General features: G+C 36.3%; 1 protein-coding gene across 1 annotated transcript in view; it reads left to right on the plus strand.

The window, feature by feature from the left end:
• BPTF (bromodomain PHD finger transcription factor) overlaps positions 1-19,408 on the plus strand; it is an 82,299-nt gene that overhangs the window by 15,917 nt on the left and 46,974 nt on the right. The window contains exons 3-12 of the mRNA XM_029283533.1: positions 4,365-4,588; positions 10,263-10,463; positions 10,790-10,975; positions 11,897-12,070; positions 12,188-12,363; positions 13,513-13,868; positions 14,341-14,472; positions 14,585-14,714; positions 17,799-17,934; positions 18,907-19,161. Of these exons, the coding sequence (XP_029139366.1) occupies positions 4,365-4,588; positions 10,263-10,463; positions 10,790-10,975; positions 11,897-12,070; positions 12,188-12,363; positions 13,513-13,868; positions 14,341-14,472; positions 14,585-14,714; positions 17,799-17,934; positions 18,907-19,161 (1,970 nt within the window). The remainder of the gene's footprint in view (positions 1-4,364; positions 4,589-10,262; positions 10,464-10,789; positions 10,976-11,896; positions 12,071-12,187; positions 12,364-13,512; positions 13,869-14,340; positions 14,473-14,584; positions 14,715-17,798; positions 17,935-18,906; positions 19,162-19,408) is intronic.

Genomic DNA, 19,408 nt, shown 5'->3' on the forward strand with positions numbered 1-19,408 from the left:
TGGCCTAGGGAGGATTTTTAAACTGGGTTTTTTAGAAATTTTAATTATCACAACATAAAAATTTTGGTTTTAATTTGGTTTTATTCGGTGGGGTGTGTGGGTCTTTCTTTGTTTTAATAATGTTGTGAGCCGCCCTGAGTCCTTCGGGAGAAGGGCGGGATATAAATTGAAATAATAAATAAATAAATAAATAAATATGGTGGTATAATTCATCTTCAGAACTGTAATTTATAAAACTGTATGTGTGCCTAAAATAGTATGTGTCTTTATGTGCTTGTTCAGTGAAAGCTAATGTGTAAGGTTGAAGTGCTAACTTGAAGGCCACACTACCATGTTTTCTCGAAAGTAAGGCCTACTCCAAAAATAAGCCCTAGCTTGATTTTTTGGAGTGGGCCTAATATAAGCCCTACCCCCCAAATAAGCCCTAGTTTTGGGGCGAGACACACACTTAAAAATCAAGCTGGTGTGGGGGTAGGGGTGTGGATGTGCCCCATGTGCCCCGCACATACTTACCTTACAGCCAAGCCTCTCCTCGCCAGCCCACTTCTTCTGCGATGTCTTCTGCAGCCAGGTCTGCATTTCTCAGTCACAGGCCTTTCCGGAAGGCCTGTGCAGCCAAGAACCAAGCTATGGATTCAATCCATAGCTCGGTTGTGCAAGACCTCTGCAGCCGAGGACTGAGCTATGGATTCAATCCATAGGTTGGTACTCGGCTGCATAAGCCTTCTGGAAAAGCCTGTCTGCAAAATGCAGGCCAGAATGCAGCTACTCCTTCGGCCCCAGAAGAAGTGGACCTGCTGGCAGGGCTGTCAGTGCCGGAGGTGAGTAAGACATCCCCCGAAAGTAAGACCTAGTGCCTCTTTTGGAGGCAAAAATAAAATAAGACCTGGTATCACCTTTTTCCTACTGTGAAGGATATTTCCCAGTATGCCTTAACTTTAAAAGATACAAACATTAGGCTTAAATATCAGTGTCATTTTTTGTTTCCTGTAGAACTTCATTGCAAAAGTAGCAGGTATGTTAATTAAAACTCAATGTTGTATGTTGATATAAGAATCCACATAATGAAAAGGGATTAAGGCTGTGTAACAGAAAACTAAAAAGCACTTCAGGCACAGATTAGTATGATACCTATATTAATGGCAATGACATTAATAACCCTAGATAACCAAAATGAGCCATCAGTGTGCCACAGCTGCCAAAAAGGCCAATGCCTACACTGCCTTAACAGAGGCATAGTATCAAGATCACATGAAGTGTTAGTACCAATTTATACTGCACTGGTAAGACTACACTTGGAATACTATGTCAGTTTTGGTCACCACGATATAAAAAAAAATGTTGAGACTCTAGAACAGGGGTGTCAAACTGCCAGCCCATGGGCCAGACGCATCATCCGGAAGCCGCGCCCACCCCATTGCCGGCAAAACTGTCCCCATACGTTGCACGATGTCATGTGACGTCGTGAGTTTGACATGTCTGCTCTAGAAAGAGTGCAGAGAAGAGCAACAAAGATAATTAGAGAACTGGAGATTAACTGTACAATAATCAGTTCCCAGAAACTGGGAATATCTAGTCTAACGAAAAAAAAGGACTAGGATTGACATGGTAACAGTCTTTCAATATTTGAGGGGTTCTCACAGAGAGGAGGGGATCAACCTATTCTCCAAAGTATCTGAGGACAAGATAAGACATAACAGATGGAAGCTTAACAAAGAGAGATCCAACTTAGAACTAAAGAGCTTATTTCCTGTCAGTGAGAACAATTAATCAATGGAATGGACCCCTGAACTAGGGGAACAAGTTGCCTCCAGAAGTTGTGGGTGCTCCATCACTGGAGATTTTAAAGAAGAGATTGGATAGTCATTTGTCCAGAATGTTATAGGACAGTGGTGGTGAACCTATGGCATGGGTGCCAGAAGTGGCACTCAGAGCCCTCTCTGTGGGCACGCGCGCCATCGCCCCAGTCCTAGGCCTTCAGCTGGGTTTTATAAAACCTTTTCGCTTTAGGCCTCCGCTGCCATGTGCAAAAAAAAAGGTTCAATCAATCAGTCAATTTCAACTGCTCGGGGGGAAAAAAAAGATCTTGCAAAGTTGGAATTGATTGATTGAACTTTTTAGTCCCACCCAGTCTGCCGTTACCACCGCAGTCACGCCCACCCAATGGGCCACCCTCCAATTGGCCACACCCAGCCAATGGGCCACACCCAGCCGGCACCCAACGATGCATAAGTGGGTTTTGGGTTGCAGTTTGGGCACTCGGTCTCTAAAAGGTTCGCCATCACTGTTATAGGATCTTCTGCTTGAGCTGAGGGTTGGACTTGAAGACCTCCAGGGCCCTTTCAACTCTTTTGTATTCTGTATAACTTATCAAGCCAATGTGCAGTTGCTGTTAAAAAGTAAATTCTATGGTGGAATACAGTATTTAAGAGTTAGAATTCAAACAGCCAACATAGTTAAAATCTTATGTATATAAATCAATGGTGAGACAAGACTATTACGTACATTTCTGGTTCTCACACCTGTTAAAGACCACCTCGTTCAAGGGTTCCAATGAAAGACAATTGATTAGGTGTGACCAGTACATCTTGACATTTGCCTAGTTTTGTCCACATGAAGAGTTCTTGGTCTTTCTATTGAAGACTTCTCCCTTTAACTCAGCTCTATCAAAATAAAAAACAAGATTTTAATTTTTTTAAAATATTTTTTTATTTTATTCAGAACAAAAATTAAAATTTTATTTTATGTATTTATCAAATTTATATGGCTGTCCATGTCACAAAAATTAACTCTGGGCAGTGATACGTTGAGAGATGCTTTGGGGAAAGATACATCAGGTTGTCTGCTCAACAGCCAGGGTCATAAAAACTTTATATTGATCTTGAAAGACACAAGCTCTCTCACCATGTGGCCTTACATGTAGGCGTTGGCAAAACTTTTTCAGTCAAGGTATTTTAAATGGGTTAACTTACAGAACACATCAAAAACTGTGACTCCAATGGAATTGAAATGTGGCAAATTTTATAAAACATTTTAGGACATAAACATTATTAGAAAACATTTTAGGACATATTATGAATTGTCATAAAACATTTCCTGTGGTCAACTCTTGATATTTGAGACTATTATACCGTTTGACATGGACTATTTTCAAGGCAAATACATTTCTGAATATCTCCCTGAATTTGGGGGAACTTTTCCAGTGAAGGAAGTACCTTAGAAGCTCTGCCATAGTTGAGGAATCTGGTAAGGAAATACCTCTGCAATGATAACCCAAGGGGGCACAGGTTGTCTAGTTTTACATAAGAGCGATGGCTCCATTTCATTTTGATTCTAAGATCCTTCTTTGCCCTGTTAGTAAACTATTTCATTCTCTGCAGAATGTTACTGGGTATATTTTGATGATATCTGTAAAAGAACAGAATAAAGGTAGTTCTCAACTTAACAACCACAATTGAGCCCAGAATTTATGTTGCTAAGTGAGAAATTTGCTAAGTGAGTTATGCCCCACTTTACGACTTTTCTTGCCGCATTTGTTAAATGAATCACTGCAGTTGTTAAATTAGTAACACGGTTGCTAAGGGAATCTGGCTTCCCCATTGACTTTGCTTGTCAGAAAGTCACAGTGACCCCGGGACACTGCACCCGTCATAAATATGAATCAGTTGTCAAGCATCCGAAAGTAAATCACCTGGCCATGGGGATGCTGCAATGGTCGTAAGTGTAAAAAATTGTCATGTCACTTTTTTCAGTGCCATTGTAACTTTTGCTGTTGTAAGTTGAGGACTACTTTATTACATTGTAATTGAAGTGACCTCATCTATATTCAGATACTAGCTGTACCCGGCCACGCGTTGCTGTGGCTCAGTCTGGTTAAATGGAAAAGAAAGAAAAGAGAAAGCGCACGTTTGTAATATGTTTAATTTCACAATGCTAGCGTGTGTTGCTTTTACGTCCAACAGATAGCGCTGTTTTTCAAAAAAAGCATGTTTTTACCTGTCACAGGTGTGACATCTATATAATAGTAGGTATATAAAAACATGCGCGTATTCGAATGCAACGTGTCAAAATTTCAAAGCAATCGGTGAAGAACTTTTGGAGATTTAAGATTTTGAACAAACGAACATTTACATTTTTATTTATATAGATTAATTTGTACATAATGCTGTTTGGAATACCTTTATTATTTTTGTTCATTGCTATGTTGACACGAATAGGAAAAAACAATTCCCAAGTGTTGGATAATTTTTAATGTTTTCCTTCTTTTTTATCTCTCTCTCTCTCTCTTACACACACACGCACACACACATATACATATATTCATTCCTCGTATCTCATAAACAATTATTCTCATACTATCATAGAGAGGAAGACTCAGAATGTGAAAAGCATAAGAGAATCTGGTACTATAGCACAAAAGTCCAGCTGGCAGAATTAACTGAATGCCTAGACAAAGATTACTGGGAAGCTGATATCTGCAAAACTCTGGAAGAAATGCGTGAAGAAATTCATGGGCACATGGACATAACAGAAGACCTTACTAATAAAGCACGGGGCACCAACAAGTCTTTTCTTACAGCAGCAAATGGTAAGAACCAATTAATCTTATATTTTTAATTACTGATAAAACACATTTTGGTTGTGTTGACTCATATTCCCAAAAAATTAAATTGTGAGAAAAACGGCATTAATGCAAGAGGGTAGGATAAAAAGACAGCCAATTGGAGAGTGGGTCCTCAAAATATTCGAGGAAGCAGTATTTATTTGCAAATTCTAATAATTGTTGGATCCCTGAATACTCAAAAAAGTGCAAAAGCAGCTAGGATAAGCAAGTTGTAGTGAACTAACTTAAAGCAAAGGATTTCATCTACAGAATGAATTAGACAGGCAATAAATGTTGCTTAAGTATTTGATGATGATTATTCCATTTGAGAGAGAAAGAAAAGGGACATTATTTGTTAAAATGAAGATCAAATTCTGTTTGGTTTATATTCGGAAAAGATAATTTTCTGATAGCAGCTTTCAATGACAATGGAATCCATTTGAGAAGATGCCATTAAATATAAGTGTCATTGTAGAATTTTAAGGGATGACATAAATAGACTTTATATGATGAAATGACCTGTAGCTTGCAAAAGGATTGTTCCTTTAATAGAATGTGCTAGTCAAAGGTAATGGTCTCAGGATTAAAACCCGATAGTATATAGAGGAAGTTTATCACTAAGTATAAAAGAACTAAAAAAAAAATTTTTTGGGTTTCAAAATTTTTGGTTCTGTCTGTTAATTTTGCATTAAGTGACGTAGAGACGACTTATATATAATGTTCTATTACTAATATAAAATTTGTTAGTCTAGGATTATTCTACGAATACACTAGAATGGCATTTGTCTGGATATAGTCCTTTTTCCGCTGTTTCCCTTATACTCTGTTGATGAAAAACCAAGAAGCCACAGTTAATCTTAGCTTTCCATTATGTATAAACAGGAAATATAGTTAATAACTTTTAAGTGAGCCAGGTCTATTTGCAATCTTTTGAACCATTGTTTTACTAATAATACATAGGAAACTGGTTCATTATGTCTGTCTGGCTTATTTCCACATTCATGGGATGAAGTGAACAAAATGGCAGCTAATTGTATCTTGCTAAATACAACCAAAGTGCATAGTGATTTTTTTGTTTTGTAAATGCAGAATACTCTGAATGAAAATAATTGGGGGGGGGGATCTTTCTGTGGCATAGGTATGATATACATGTTGGCGTTATAATTCAATAGAGAGTGTATACAACCTCATATCATTAATGGCCATTGTCTCTGGGGAAGCCGGCAGGGAAAGATTGCAGATGGCAATAACATAATTGCAAAACACTTGACAGCCAGTTGTACATTTCCATATGCCCGGATTGCAATCATATGACTGTGGTAGTGGAGGGGAAACACTGCAGTGGCCATAACTTCCATTCAGCATTGTTGTAACTCTGAACAGTCACTGAACGAATGATCGTAAGTCGAGGACCACCTGTAAATGTTAGGAGATCTTTCTGATGGGGTTCTTCAAGGCATGTTTTGATTGGTCTCCCTTTTATATTTGGATACTGTTTATTGTAATGTGCCATTCAAAGAATGACTCTGGTATCATATTTCTAGCCACTGGTTAACTTAGTTTTTCAGACTAACATATTGTTTTATTTTTTTAAATGTTAGTGAGTTAGAAAGGTGGAACATTTGTATTTGCTAATAATCATCACCTTTGTGTGAAGTCTTGTTAGAATTAATTTTTCTGCAAATTGTTTGGTTACTAGCTGTATATGATCAAACAACTATAACAGGTATCGCTATCTGGTTTCTGCTTTGCAATTACCAACCTACTTCTATTGACCTGACTGTATGTCTTCAATAGATTTGTTTTTATTTGTTTGAACCAGATTTTTTGATAGTTCAAGGGACCTTTTAGTTCTGATGTTTTTCAAATATTACAGTAAATAAACACACTGGGAATGGAGTGGATTAAATTAATTATCTTCCCTCTTGGGGAAGCTCTTAACTGAAGGTACATTTAACCCCACCATCCCATCTAATTTGCAGTTAGGATAGAGATTTCCTTGTGTATGTTGTCAGTTCAAATTCCTGTCATTTCATAGAATGAATTTCTTTTTCCACCGGTTCAATTGCATCTGACTTTGAGGTCTTATAATTTTCGCTGTTCTTTCTGATGTTTTAAAACATTACATAACTGTTCTAGGTTTAAAGCAGTATCTTGCTTGATCATATCTATCCAGCATGTTTATTGCCATTCTCTTTTTCCAGCACCTTTAACCATTCATTACGTAATTGAATTTTCTGAGAGTCTGATCACATGACATTGGTAAAATAAAATAATTTAGCTTGGTAATCTAAGTTTCCCAGTGATATTTCTGGCCCGATGCAGTCTAAAATCTCATTATATTTGTGTTCAAGGGATGCATAGTAGCCACCTACAAACTGTAATTCAAGGGAGTCTACTTTTCTTCTATTTTTTGTTGTTGCTGAACTCAGTAGATATTCTTCTGCATTTAATTTAGAAACCAAGGAAAAGAAATTACTGAATTGATTCGATTTCTTCATTGTCAATTTTTATTCTGCTGTCATCAAGCTGTTGTCATTGCTGTAATTTTCTCTATGTTTAGAGGCCATCTAGCTTTTTTGCTTTCTGCTTTGACTTGTAGGATTATTATTTATTATCCTATTCATTTTCTGCTAGTAGATGGCATCATCTGCAGATTTTACATTTTTAAGTTTGTTTGCTTGTTCATCCATCCATTCATTCATTCATTCAATTTCTATAGCCACCCATCTCGGTTAATGACTTTTTGGCAGCTTACAATTCAAAAAAATATATTACAATTAAAAGACTAAAAGCATTTTAAAACAATAAAAAAACAATAAAAACATCTAAAAGAAATAGTAGCCAAGACATTTGGTTAGTTAGCAATACAGCAATAAAATGGGGACTTTAACATGTTCAGCACCCCAAGCTCGAGAACATACCCAGGTTTTTAGGGCCTTGTGAAAGGCTAATAGGATTGTCAGTGTTATACTGTCAATTGATATTCCAGTTTCTAACTTGTTTACGTTCCTTAAAATCATTTTTGTATATACATTGCATAAGAAATGGCAACTGAATACAACTCTGCCATACACCTTTTCCAGTCTTTGATGATGATGATGATGATGATGATAATGATGATGATGATGATGATGATGATGATGATAATAATAATAATAATAATAATAATAATAATAATAATAGTAAAGTTGGAAGGGACCTTGAAGGTCATCTAGTCCAACCCCCTGCTCAGGCAGGAAACCCTATACCATTTCGGACAAATGGCTGTCCAGTCTCTTCTTAAAAACTTCCAGTGTTGGAGCATTCACCGCTTTTGGAGGGAGGTTGTTCCACTGGTTAATTGTTCTAACTGTCAGGAAGTTTCTCCTTAGTTCTAGGTTGTTTCTCTCCTTGATTAGTTTCCATCTGTTGCTTCTTGTCCTGCCTTCGGGTACTCTGGAGAATAGCTTGACTCCCTCTTCTTTGTGGCAACCCCCGAGATATTGGAGCACTGCTATCATGTCCCCCCTCGTCCTTCTCTTCATTAAACTAGACATACCCCAATTCCAGCAACCGTTCCTTATATGTTTTAGCCACCAGTCCCCTAATCATCTTTGTTGCTCTTCAACAAGTCTACAGAATATCTCTATGTTTGGTACCATCAAGGGCTTTCCAATAGTTGATTAACTACAGATATGCTTCCTTTTGAAATTTCCATGCTTGTTCTATTGAACATTTGCAGCGTGATCTCATGTGACTCTAAACCACCTGCATCTCTCTCTGCATGATTAGATCCAGTTATATGATTTTTTTCACAACATCTAATATCAGGATTTTTATGCATTGCTTGGAGCAGGCTCATATGTCACCCTTCTTTGAGACTGGGATGAACACTGACATTTTCCAGTCTTTCAGCCATTTACTGATATCCCACTTTTTTGACATAGTTTTGCAGTTGCTGCTGTGGATATGATAACACAATGCCATCAATTCCAGGCATTTTCATTTTTGATAGATGTTTCAGTGTCTATATCAGTGATGGCGAACCTTTTAGAGACTGAGTGCCCAAACTGCAACCCAAAACCCACTTATTATCGTCGGGTGCCGGGTAAGTATGGCCCATTGGGTGGGCGTGGCTGCGGTGGTAACAGCAGACTGGGTGGGATTAAAAAGTTGATTGAACCGGGTTTTTTTGTACACAGCAGCGGAGGCCTAAAGCGAAAAGGTTTTATAAAACCTAGCTGAAGGCCTAGGACTGGGGTGGCGGCGCACGTGCCCACAGAGATGGCTCTGAGTGCCGCCTCTGGCACCCGTGCCATAGGTTCGCCACCACTGGTCTATATTATCCTCATCTTCTGGTATACTGGGCTCTGCTTCAAATGTCTGCTTGTTGGAGAACATTACTAGTCATACCATTCCTCAGTCTGTTCCTTCCATCTATTTTTCATTTGATTCCGATTCTTCAGTTCCTTCTCATCACTGCCTCTTTGTTCCTCTAGGTAGAGTGAATAGTGTCTGGATTTTCTTTATTAAGACAAAAAGATCTCTGGTATGTCCTTTTTCATTTCTATCTTCCATTTCTTTGGAAAGCTCATTCCGGTAATTTTCTTTGGTTTCTTTTTCTAGCTTTACATTAAAATCTTTTATTTAGCTATCTTGCTTTATCTCTTTCACCAATGGTTTTAGCTTTCCTAGAGACAACCGTTAAACTTAACAAAAAGACTTTTGTTAAACGGACGCACCACCCCCCGCCCTAACCTATATAAGGACTCCACAAAGTAACTACTTCCAAAAAAAAGTAAGAAGGGTATTAGACACATCACCAAAAAGGTGTTTTCAATTCAGTTTAAACAAAGAATGAAGTTGAAATCGACGAATATCTTTACTTTAGTAATTTCCTGGGTGTTCGTGTACAGTTTCAAGGTGAATTTGAAACCCATTTTGATACAAGTCATCCATGATTAAAGTCACGGTTTGGAACAGCCAAAGTTTTATGAGAGAACCCTCTGTTTTCCTCTTTGGCTGCATAAGATGTGATCATTTTGGTTGCAGCATCATCTACTTGGAGATCTCTATTTCGATTAAATAAACCATATAGTGGGGATCTTCAGCTGGTTTTCTTGACAGAAGTGCATCCAGTGTCCCTGCTTCATTCTGTTCTCCTAAAATAAATCCACTGACAGTTTCCACTTCTTTGTCTCCAGTTTTCAGGTTGAATCTCCCACATTATATTCTTTTTGCATTTGTATTAGTTATTTCTTGAATGTCAGAATACAACTCTTTATTTCTTCTTCAGTTATACTGTATCTGTTATTGATGCATAAATATAGAAAATTACAGTTACTCCTTGAGTCACGACCATAATTGGGACCAGAATTTCGCTTGCAAACTATTGCAATTATAAATTGAGACACCCTAGGACTGGGCCCAATGTTCTGAAAAGGCCACCCCATTAAAAAAAAAAGGTAGAAAAACTTAATGATGTACACAGTGCTGCATAATTGCCAACTGTCGATTATACTTAGTTCATTTTCACGTCTAGCTCTGCCACGCTTCTATGCCTCTTGAAAGGGTGTCATGGTGCATTACAAAACTAGAACATATAGACTGTACTTTTATACTTGAAAAAGTTGGCCTTGATTCATCTTCCCACCCCCCCACCCCATGTTTGCTTTAGAAGAAATTCTGGAAACAATCAGAGGCGGAAAAGGAGAGCTATTAGAGGACAGAAGCTCGGTTGCCGATGAAGAAAAAACTACGGTTGAAAATAAAGAGTGCACAGATACTGAGAATGGAAAAGAAGAACTTTCAAACCAACAGATGGAAGTCAACAAGGAAATAGTAGCAGAGGAAAGTTCTGAGAAAGGAAGAAAGGAAGGTAATAATGATATACCTGCTAAGTTAATGTATTTGTTTCAGTAGCGTTGCTGATACATTTTTAACATGTACAATATATATTTAAATTTTACAATCAATACAGCTATTTTTTTCACTGAAGAATCAGGTGTAATTTTCCAGTGATGCTATTCAGGACAGATGATGCTAGCAGCTTCTTACAAATTTATTTTCCATTCAAGTTCAATTAACATTATTCACCACCTTGAGTTATTTATGAAAATAATAAAGGTGGGATATAAATAGGTAAAATGGCTGGTAAATCAATATTAAAAGTGCTTATGAACTTTTATCGTGCATTTTCTATAGAATCAGCAGATGCATGCGATGAAAACAATTCTGTACTATCACTTCCCGGAAGCAGCATCACAAATGTTGCTGCAGTGGAGGCTGATGCTTCTGAAGGGAAGAACACAGTAGGATGTGATTCAGAAATTCCTGATGATAATAAGGCAGACAAAAATATGGCATCAGAAGATCTTAAGGCTATTTCAGGTACATGGATGGTTTTCTTTTGTGTTTTGTGTTGAATGAGTAGTTTCCTAAAGTTAAATGCTGTTTGGTTTTCTTTATCGCTGTATACCAGTAGTTATTAAGTTCAGAATTTATTGAACCGTTGTGGAGCAGTGGTTAGAATGCAGTATTGCAGGCTAATTCTGCCGACTACCAGCAGTTCGATTCTCATTGGCTCAAGGTTGACTCAGATGTACAGAAAGGAAAGAATTATATTAATTTCACATGATACATCTGTTGAGGAGCTTTGTCTTCCTAATATCATTTTATATATTTGAAGTAGCTCTGTGAATATTATAATCACATGAACAGTTTGATTTTGGTATGACGGGCATACCAAAATCAAACTGGGGATGAATAATAAAGTAGTCCATTTGTTGTTCATTATTTGCACTCTTGTAATTCTGAATATTATTACACTATTTTAATCTTATCCATTCTGGTGTTTATTTTTAAAAGCACCAAGTTCAACACAAACCACTTTTTATTGTGGAAAGTATTGTTTTATTCCTCCCTCCCCTTTTATCCATGACTTCTAGGGCTTCCTTTGGAGTGTTCTTTCAAATCTTCTGTAACCCTAGTTCAATGCTTCCCACCAGAACAAATAATATAATATAAAGCAATAGATCAAAGAACCACTCGCTTCGTTGAGTACTCACAAGGGGTTTCTTGCAGCTTTATATACTGATAACATTGAAGTAGTTTCACTATTATAATTTGAAAGAAACCTAGATAATTTTGCAAAAACAGTACATCTGTATAATTATTCCTTATGTGCTTAAAAATATCTATTACGTATAATTTACAAGACTTGTGTAGATTTCTGATTTCAGATGTTAATGTTCTGTATTGAAGTATTCTTCAGGTAAATACTATGTACCTAAATTGCCTTTTTTTTGATAGATGAAACAACTAAGACAATTCCTAATCTGAACATAGATTCATCTGCTGAAGCGTTTTTGTCGGACCAAGAACACAGCAGTAGCAATGAACCAAATTCTATGCAGAGTGAATCTGTGAAGAATTCTGATGAAGTGGAAACCACTGAAGGAGATTCTCAGAACTCAGACGACCCAGGTACAAATAATGCTTAATAATCAGAAGAATATGCTGAGTGCTAGTTTTAGTGTAAAATGGCTGTGCTCATTTGCCTTACTTGTATGTTCCTATTTAAGCTTTTTTTTTTCCTGATAGGCGATAAATCTAATGGTGAGAGAAGTGAATCTCCAAACAGTGGAATAGGCACTCCAGGTTCAACGCGAATGGTCACCAGGTTACGAAATCCAGATAGCAAACTCAGCCAGCTGAAAATTCAGCAGGTTGCTGCTGCAGCACATGAAGCAAATAAACTTTTTAAAGAAGGCAAAGAGGTTTGTGTTAGTGTTGAAAAATAAAAAGTGTTCTGATTCATTGAAGTGCCAAAATAATAGTTACAAACAAAACCAGAAATAAATATGGAAATGCCAGCAATGATGGCATCAGAATCTATGCACATATCTATATACATATGTGTTGTTGTTGTTGTTGTTGTTGTTATTGATCTTCGCATAGTCAGCCAGATGTTCAGACTGGATTTGACATTTCTGTCTACCTATCGAGTCCTTACCAAGGACCTGGGATAGGCAGATGTGGATGTTTGATGGTATTACAGATATCGTCACAGGATGGAAGCAGTTCTTAATAAGGCTGCCTTTTGCAATTGACTAATGACGAATTTGTCAATGCCAATGGTGTTCAAGTGGTGCTCTAGTTGTTTTGGGATTGCACCCAAGGTGCCTATTATTATTGGTACTACCCTTGCTTGCCTTTGCCACAGTCTTTCTATTTGTAGATCTTTGTATTTTGTTATCTTTATTATTATTATTATTATTATTATTATTATTATTATCAGTAGTAGTAGTAGTAGTAGTAGTAGTAGTAGTAGTAGTAGTAGTAGTAGTATACTTGTGTGCTTCTGAATCTGGAACGATACTTGTTTTCCTAAACGTGCTTTCAGTTTATTTGTTCTGGAATTCAGAAATTCTGTGCTACTGTCAGAGATCATCATCATCAGGATTATGTTCTTTTGGTCAAAAATGTTAATGGAATGCAAGCCTAGCTTATTATTGAAATTTGTTCATGTGTTTATTTATTACCACTATACTTGCATTGTTGAATTCCAGAAAGACTTTTAAGTGTTTACAAATAATAGAGAAATAAAATAAAAAGAATAACAAGAAAAACAGAACATTCCTGTCAAAAGAGATAATGGAAAACCTGGCAATAAAGTGTATAGAAACTAATTTTTGGTTCAAAAGCAATATCTACCATGGTATATAGGAGACTAATACAGTATTATATGAAGCAAAACCTATATGGTCAAATACATGCCATAGTAAATATTACTGCTCATTCTTAATATGGTAGTTTCCAAAGGCTACAGAATTTTGCCTCTGGTTTAAAACTTTGAGATTTCAATTTTAAAAAACAAATGTTCTTAAGTTTGTTGCTTTTGTTTGTTTTGTTTTGACTTCAATAAGGTGCTTGTGGTTAATTCCCAAGGGGAAATTTCCCGAATGAATACCAAGAAGGAAATAGTTATGAAAGGAAGCATCAGCAATTATTTTAAGCTGGGTCAAGAAGGGAAGTATCGTGTCTACCATAATCAATATGCTACCAATTCTTTTGCTCTGAATAAACATCAACACCGAGAAGACCATGACAAAAGACGTCACCTTTCTCACAAGTTTTGCCTAAGTCCTGCCGGAGAGTTCAAATGGAATGGTTCTGTCCATGGGTCAAAAGTTCTCACAATATCCACGCTAAGGTTAACAATAATTCAGCTAGAGAATAACATCCCTTCCTCATTCCTTCATCCCAACTGGGCTTCACACAGGTAAAGAAATCTATGATTTTCATAGATATATTGGGCATGTGAGCATTACATTATGGGAAAACACACCAGAGTTGAGGAGCTTCTATTGAACATTCAACACTGGAGAAATAACCAAGGAAAACAAAGGAATAAAAATAAGGAAAACATAAAAGCAGTAGGTAGTTGCTTCTGTTGCAAAGAAGAGAACAGATATAGAAAAAACATAGCAAAGGGGTGGACATTAAGAAGGGATTTGAATGAAAATAATACCAGATTTTATATTTTATCATACTATAGATATACGTCAATAGACCCAGGATTGAGGTGGAAGATAGGGTTATCATCACTTCAAGGATGTTTGCTTTTTTTGTGTGGGTTTTTTTTTTTTTTTGCATCACTGTTACTTGCTATTTTATTCTTTTTGCTTTACTGTTGAAAATGGCTTAATGAACACGACCTACTTAATGTATTTCATATTTTTGTCGAATCACAGATCTAATTGGATCAAAGCTGTCCAGATGTGCAGCAAACCTAGAGAATTTGCATTGGCTCTGGCTATATTGGAATGTGCAATTAAACCAGTTGTTATGCTGCCCATTTGGAGGGAGTCCTTGGGTCACACCAGGTAACATATTTGAGTGTGTATAAAAGCATTTCCAATCATCTCTCCCAGAATATTTGACAATGCTAGGCCAGCTTCATACCTTAAAATACTCTTATATGTATCGTATGATTAGGTTACGCAGAATGACAGCGATTGAAAGGGAAGAAAAAGAGAAGGTGAAAAAAAAGGAGAGAAAACAAGAGGAAGAAGAAACCATGCAACAAGCAACTTGGGTGAAATATACGTTTCCCATCAAACACCAGGTATTATTTCTAGATAACGTTACTTTTCTTTTCTTTTTTTAAACTAATTTATTTTAGCAGATTGCTACTGCTCTTTGAGTAAATTTAAAAGGCTGTGAATATTAATGGAATGATAGTTGAAATAACCACAGTAATACAATAAACAAAAAAAAGAAGGGACCTGAATGAATTTGGAGTGCTGCTGTAATCAGATCCCACTCCATTATGGATGTAATCTTGCTCATTTGATCATCAAACATCTTTGATATTGAATGTGGTTAGAGTTAATTAAGGGAAATTCTTAGATGGACCCTTTTTCTTCTCCCCCAGTGAATTCTGAGTGGAGGTCAATTTCTTAGGAGTCCAGCTGGGAATGGCAAACCTATATCCCCCAAAGAGTGTGTGTGATCTTTTTCTCTCTTACTCTGGTAAGCATGGTATGTAGATGGTTGTTAAACAGCTAGCTGAGAAGATCACAGAATTAAAACGCACTGACTTTTCACTTAGCCCACGGGAATTCTAACAACCAGAATCTGAGCAAGAGGAAAAGGAAATTTTGGAATAAAATTGCTCCCCTTTTTCTTTCAAGAACCCCTTTTGCAAAACTTGTGAAAACCGGTACACTCTGAATTTCTCACTTTGTGGGAATAGGGGAAAACAGGTGGTTCTGACAGACCATTCCTTCACGTGTGACGGTCATATCCCAAACCCACTAGTATTTGCAAGGTGTGTGACCTGAGCGCTGATTGTTAACCATCCTGGGTGACTTTTACATGAACAGATAGAACTCTACAGTTGTGATCACTAAGGCTTGTCTGAATTTCCGCCAGAAATGCATTCGGAAGTGCAACTCTGTAGTGCTCCCTAAATTTTAAAAATTTGGAAAATGGGGTGCAATGAGTCGGTATACCCAGTTGAAAAGAGAGGGCAAAAGGTTTCTCAGATCAAACAAAGGTGACACCACAACAAGAGTTGACAGAGGATGCAGCTGTTCATAATGAAGTGAATCAAACAAACAAAGAATAAGGCCCAGTGGACAAAACGGACAACCGAAAACAAATGTGAAGTGACTGCCCAAAATATTGCATTAATAAACATACACATTCCAAATCACCTGAAGTAATATTTGTACTGCATATTCAAGACACTTTCCTTACTATTTTACCTAGTCCTGGAAATCCCACAGTAAAAAAAAAAATCAAGTAAACTGAAGCAAATTTAAACAAGGACAATAAAAATGATCTGGGATAAAAAAAAATCTTGTGAAGAGAGATTGAAGAAATTAGAATTTTTCTTCTTGAGAAAGAAGAAAAGGGATATGATAGTAGCAGATACCTGAAATAAGTTTTTAAAGGACATCAAGATCTGTCCTTCTATGTGTAGAAGAATGGATTTCAGTTAACAGAAAGCAGATTCCATCTGAATATGAGAAAATATTGTCTAAAGGGTATATGGGCAGATTGACAGTGGAGCCAATTAACGGAAGAATTGAAAAGTAACATACAGGTAGATAGTTAAATCTCCAGATTTGGCTGGAGGAAAACTGGAAATTATAATTCAGGAATAGCCAGAGAGCCATACATTTTCATATTCCAAGTATGAGTTCAAAAGAATGAAAATAGTGAAAAAAGTACTCAACTCACTAAGAGGCCTGCCCAGAGTTCCTCTTCCAGCTTCATTGGAGTGCTTACCCTAGCAGTATAGTCTGTTGATACACACCATGTTCTATTGCAGTTCCCTTGGTTTGTATAATTGTAAACTTGCTTATTTAAGCATCGTGTATATGTGATTTGTGACTTCTTAATTAAGACTTACTTTGTTTTGGTTAGCCCCTGTAATATACCAGACCCTAACATGATGACATGTTTTTTAAAACCCTCTTATATACTGGTTATTAATTCTCCCTACCATATATAATGCTGCTTTTAATGGGTTGTTTTTGTTCCAGCTTTTATTTTAGTTTAATTCCAGAATAGGATTTGTAAACTGCTTTAGATTTCTTTGTAATAAACTATTATGCTGGTTTTAATATAAGTAATACATAAACTATATTAGTTGCCTTCTTGAATGCAGTTCATATAGTACCATGGACGCACTTCTCGTTTAATGACCATGGTCTGTTCCAGAGACAGGTTAAGCAGAATCGTCACTAAAGGGACATGTGACACAGAGAGAGAGGGGAGAGAGCAAGAGAGAGACTGCAAAGATCACTGACTGGTGCGGTCTCATTCAGTTAAAATTCTGTTGTGCAGTATGCCGGTGTTACTCATTGTTGTCAAGCAGATGAAATTTGATTACACATGTATGCATTGGCTTGAAATGAATTTTTAATTACTGTTATATGCTGTCATATTTGCAAATGATTGCTAACCTAGATGATCAAGCTAAACAAGGGATAGATGTATTGTTACCACTAAAACAGTATTCAGTGCTAACAATCACGTAATTTAGGAGAGAATGTTCTTGATCAATCCCTTTAGCAAGGTAATAAGGAGCAGACAAACATTCTGTTTTAAATATCTTGCCAATTACTGTTTGAGTTAATCAGAGTTGAGAACCTAAGCATTGTTTGAACTCCCAAGGAAACTAGAGAAATCAGGGTTTAAGATTACTTGTCTGCCTTTTTGAAGTCATATGTCTGCTCCTGGTATACTAACCTCTGGCAGTGAAGAGTGGCTGTTAACTAAGGCACCTCTATTTGCACCAAACCTAGATAAACTTTCCATTTCAGCGTTAGCTGAATTCTTAGAGTAGACATAAGACAGTTTTATTTTTTTTCTAAAGCTAGCTGTTTTTTATGCTCAAGAAACCTGACTAATATTGTCATCTTTTCATTCTGATGAAAAGGATTTTTGTTTTAGGCAGAGGCAGTTTGCTCTGGAGGATATGTGCACTCCTAACCAATTATTTCTAAAGTGCTATGCGACTTTTCATTGTAAAAATTAAATTGCCAAGCAAAAGATTGTTTAAAACTTGAATGGATAAGGCGTTAACTTCTAAGAAAAAAAAGAAAATTGTGGCTTTTATTTCAAAACCATATTTTATGTGTTGTAAGGCTGCAAATTCATATAAAAATTAAGAAAATATATTTCATCTTTTTCATAGGTCTGGAAACAAAAAGGAGAAGAATATAGAGTAACAGGATATGGTGGATGGATATGGATTAGTAAAACACATGTTCATAGATTTGTACCCAGATTACCTGGAGATACTAATGTCAGTTATAGAAAGTTACTACTTGGTAAGTGCTGGAAATTGTCATTATCTTTTTTTATTATTTCATTACATTTATTATAACTGACCAGTCCAACATATAGCTATGATTTTGAAATATGAAGTGAAGTTTAAAATATCAAACACCAATTTTCACTATTTATTTTCAAGCAATATTGTAATATTATTTTAATTTCTTTCTAGCAAGCATTTTAGGAGAAAAACATATCTGTAAAATTGTTTCTATCAATTAAATATGGTGTTGCTATAAAATGTTGCTAATTATTCACATAAGGATCTTAATTTTATAAATAATGGAAGAAGCAAACTACAGTAATTTGGTTTCATGTCAAATTTCTACAGCTGGTCAATTTAACTACATTAAATTTTGTAATTAAAGAGAAATTTTGTGATTTTAGTAATGTACCCTAACCCCAGTGTAATCGATTCAAAGCTATATAGAGCAGACTCTGACAAGTAGACTGTTTCCATAAATGAAAATAGTTTTTATTTATTTTCTCCCTTTCTGATGTGATCAGAAAATCTGTTCTGGGAGGTTAGGGGGTCTTTTGGCATGGTAGGAAAGAAAGTACTGTAGCAGCAGGAAAAGGGACAAAATCACCTCTGTTTTTCCTAGTGAGAGCCTCTACAAGATCAGAATCTTTTTGCAAACAAAATTGTTAACAAGCTTGTTAACGATGTCATTTTCTAATTGTTATTGATACAGAAATAACTATGTTTTTGATTAAAATAAAAAAAAATTGATAGTCAGGTTTAATGAATTACCTGTGTTAAGATCCTATTGGGAAATGATCAGTAACATTACTATAAAAGAAAATTGCATTTCAGGAGAAGAAATAAACTGTTCTACTGTAATTGTAGTAGTCCTATTTCTGAATATAGTACTAGGCTTGGAGTAAGTCTTTTGAAAGCCTCTGTTAGAGGCTTATACTGACAAAGTGACCAAAATAATATGAGTATCTGCATATGTTTTTATCAGCAAAGAACAATACTGCTGCTATCACAGAACAACAGCACGAACTGGATAAAAGGAAAAATCCAGCAAAAGTAAAAGTAGAGCACTGTTCTTTGAAAAATAGAATAAAAAACTTCCATGAACCACATAAAAAGGACCAAAAAGAAACTGAACATTCTGAGACCACAAAGAAAAGTCAAACCAAGGAAGAAAATGAACTAAATGAAGAAAAGCCTGAAATTGACGGACTTTTTGAAAAACCAGATCATGCAAAGGAAGGTAATAATAAACATCTAACCTTTCATGATTGAGTGAGATGTTTATGTGTGCAATGTTTACTTGAAGACAATCTAGAGAAAATAATTACGGTATTCATGGTAGAAACAGAGTGCTTTATTAATTCCATATGCCTGCATATATTGTTGCAAAAGAATATGTGATCAGTCACAATTTAGATTAGCCTTCCTCAGTCTGAATTCATTCCAAATGGGGGATTTCGGACTTCCAGGATTCTCTACCTAGTTCG

This window comes from Protobothrops mucrosquamatus, unplaced genomic scaffold (assembly GCF_001527695.2).
Source record: "Protobothrops mucrosquamatus isolate PMUCROS unplaced genomic scaffold, P.Mucros_1.0 scaffold124, whole genome shotgun sequence".
Taxonomy (NCBI): domain Eukaryota; kingdom Metazoa; phylum Chordata; class Lepidosauria; order Squamata; family Viperidae; genus Protobothrops; species Protobothrops mucrosquamatus.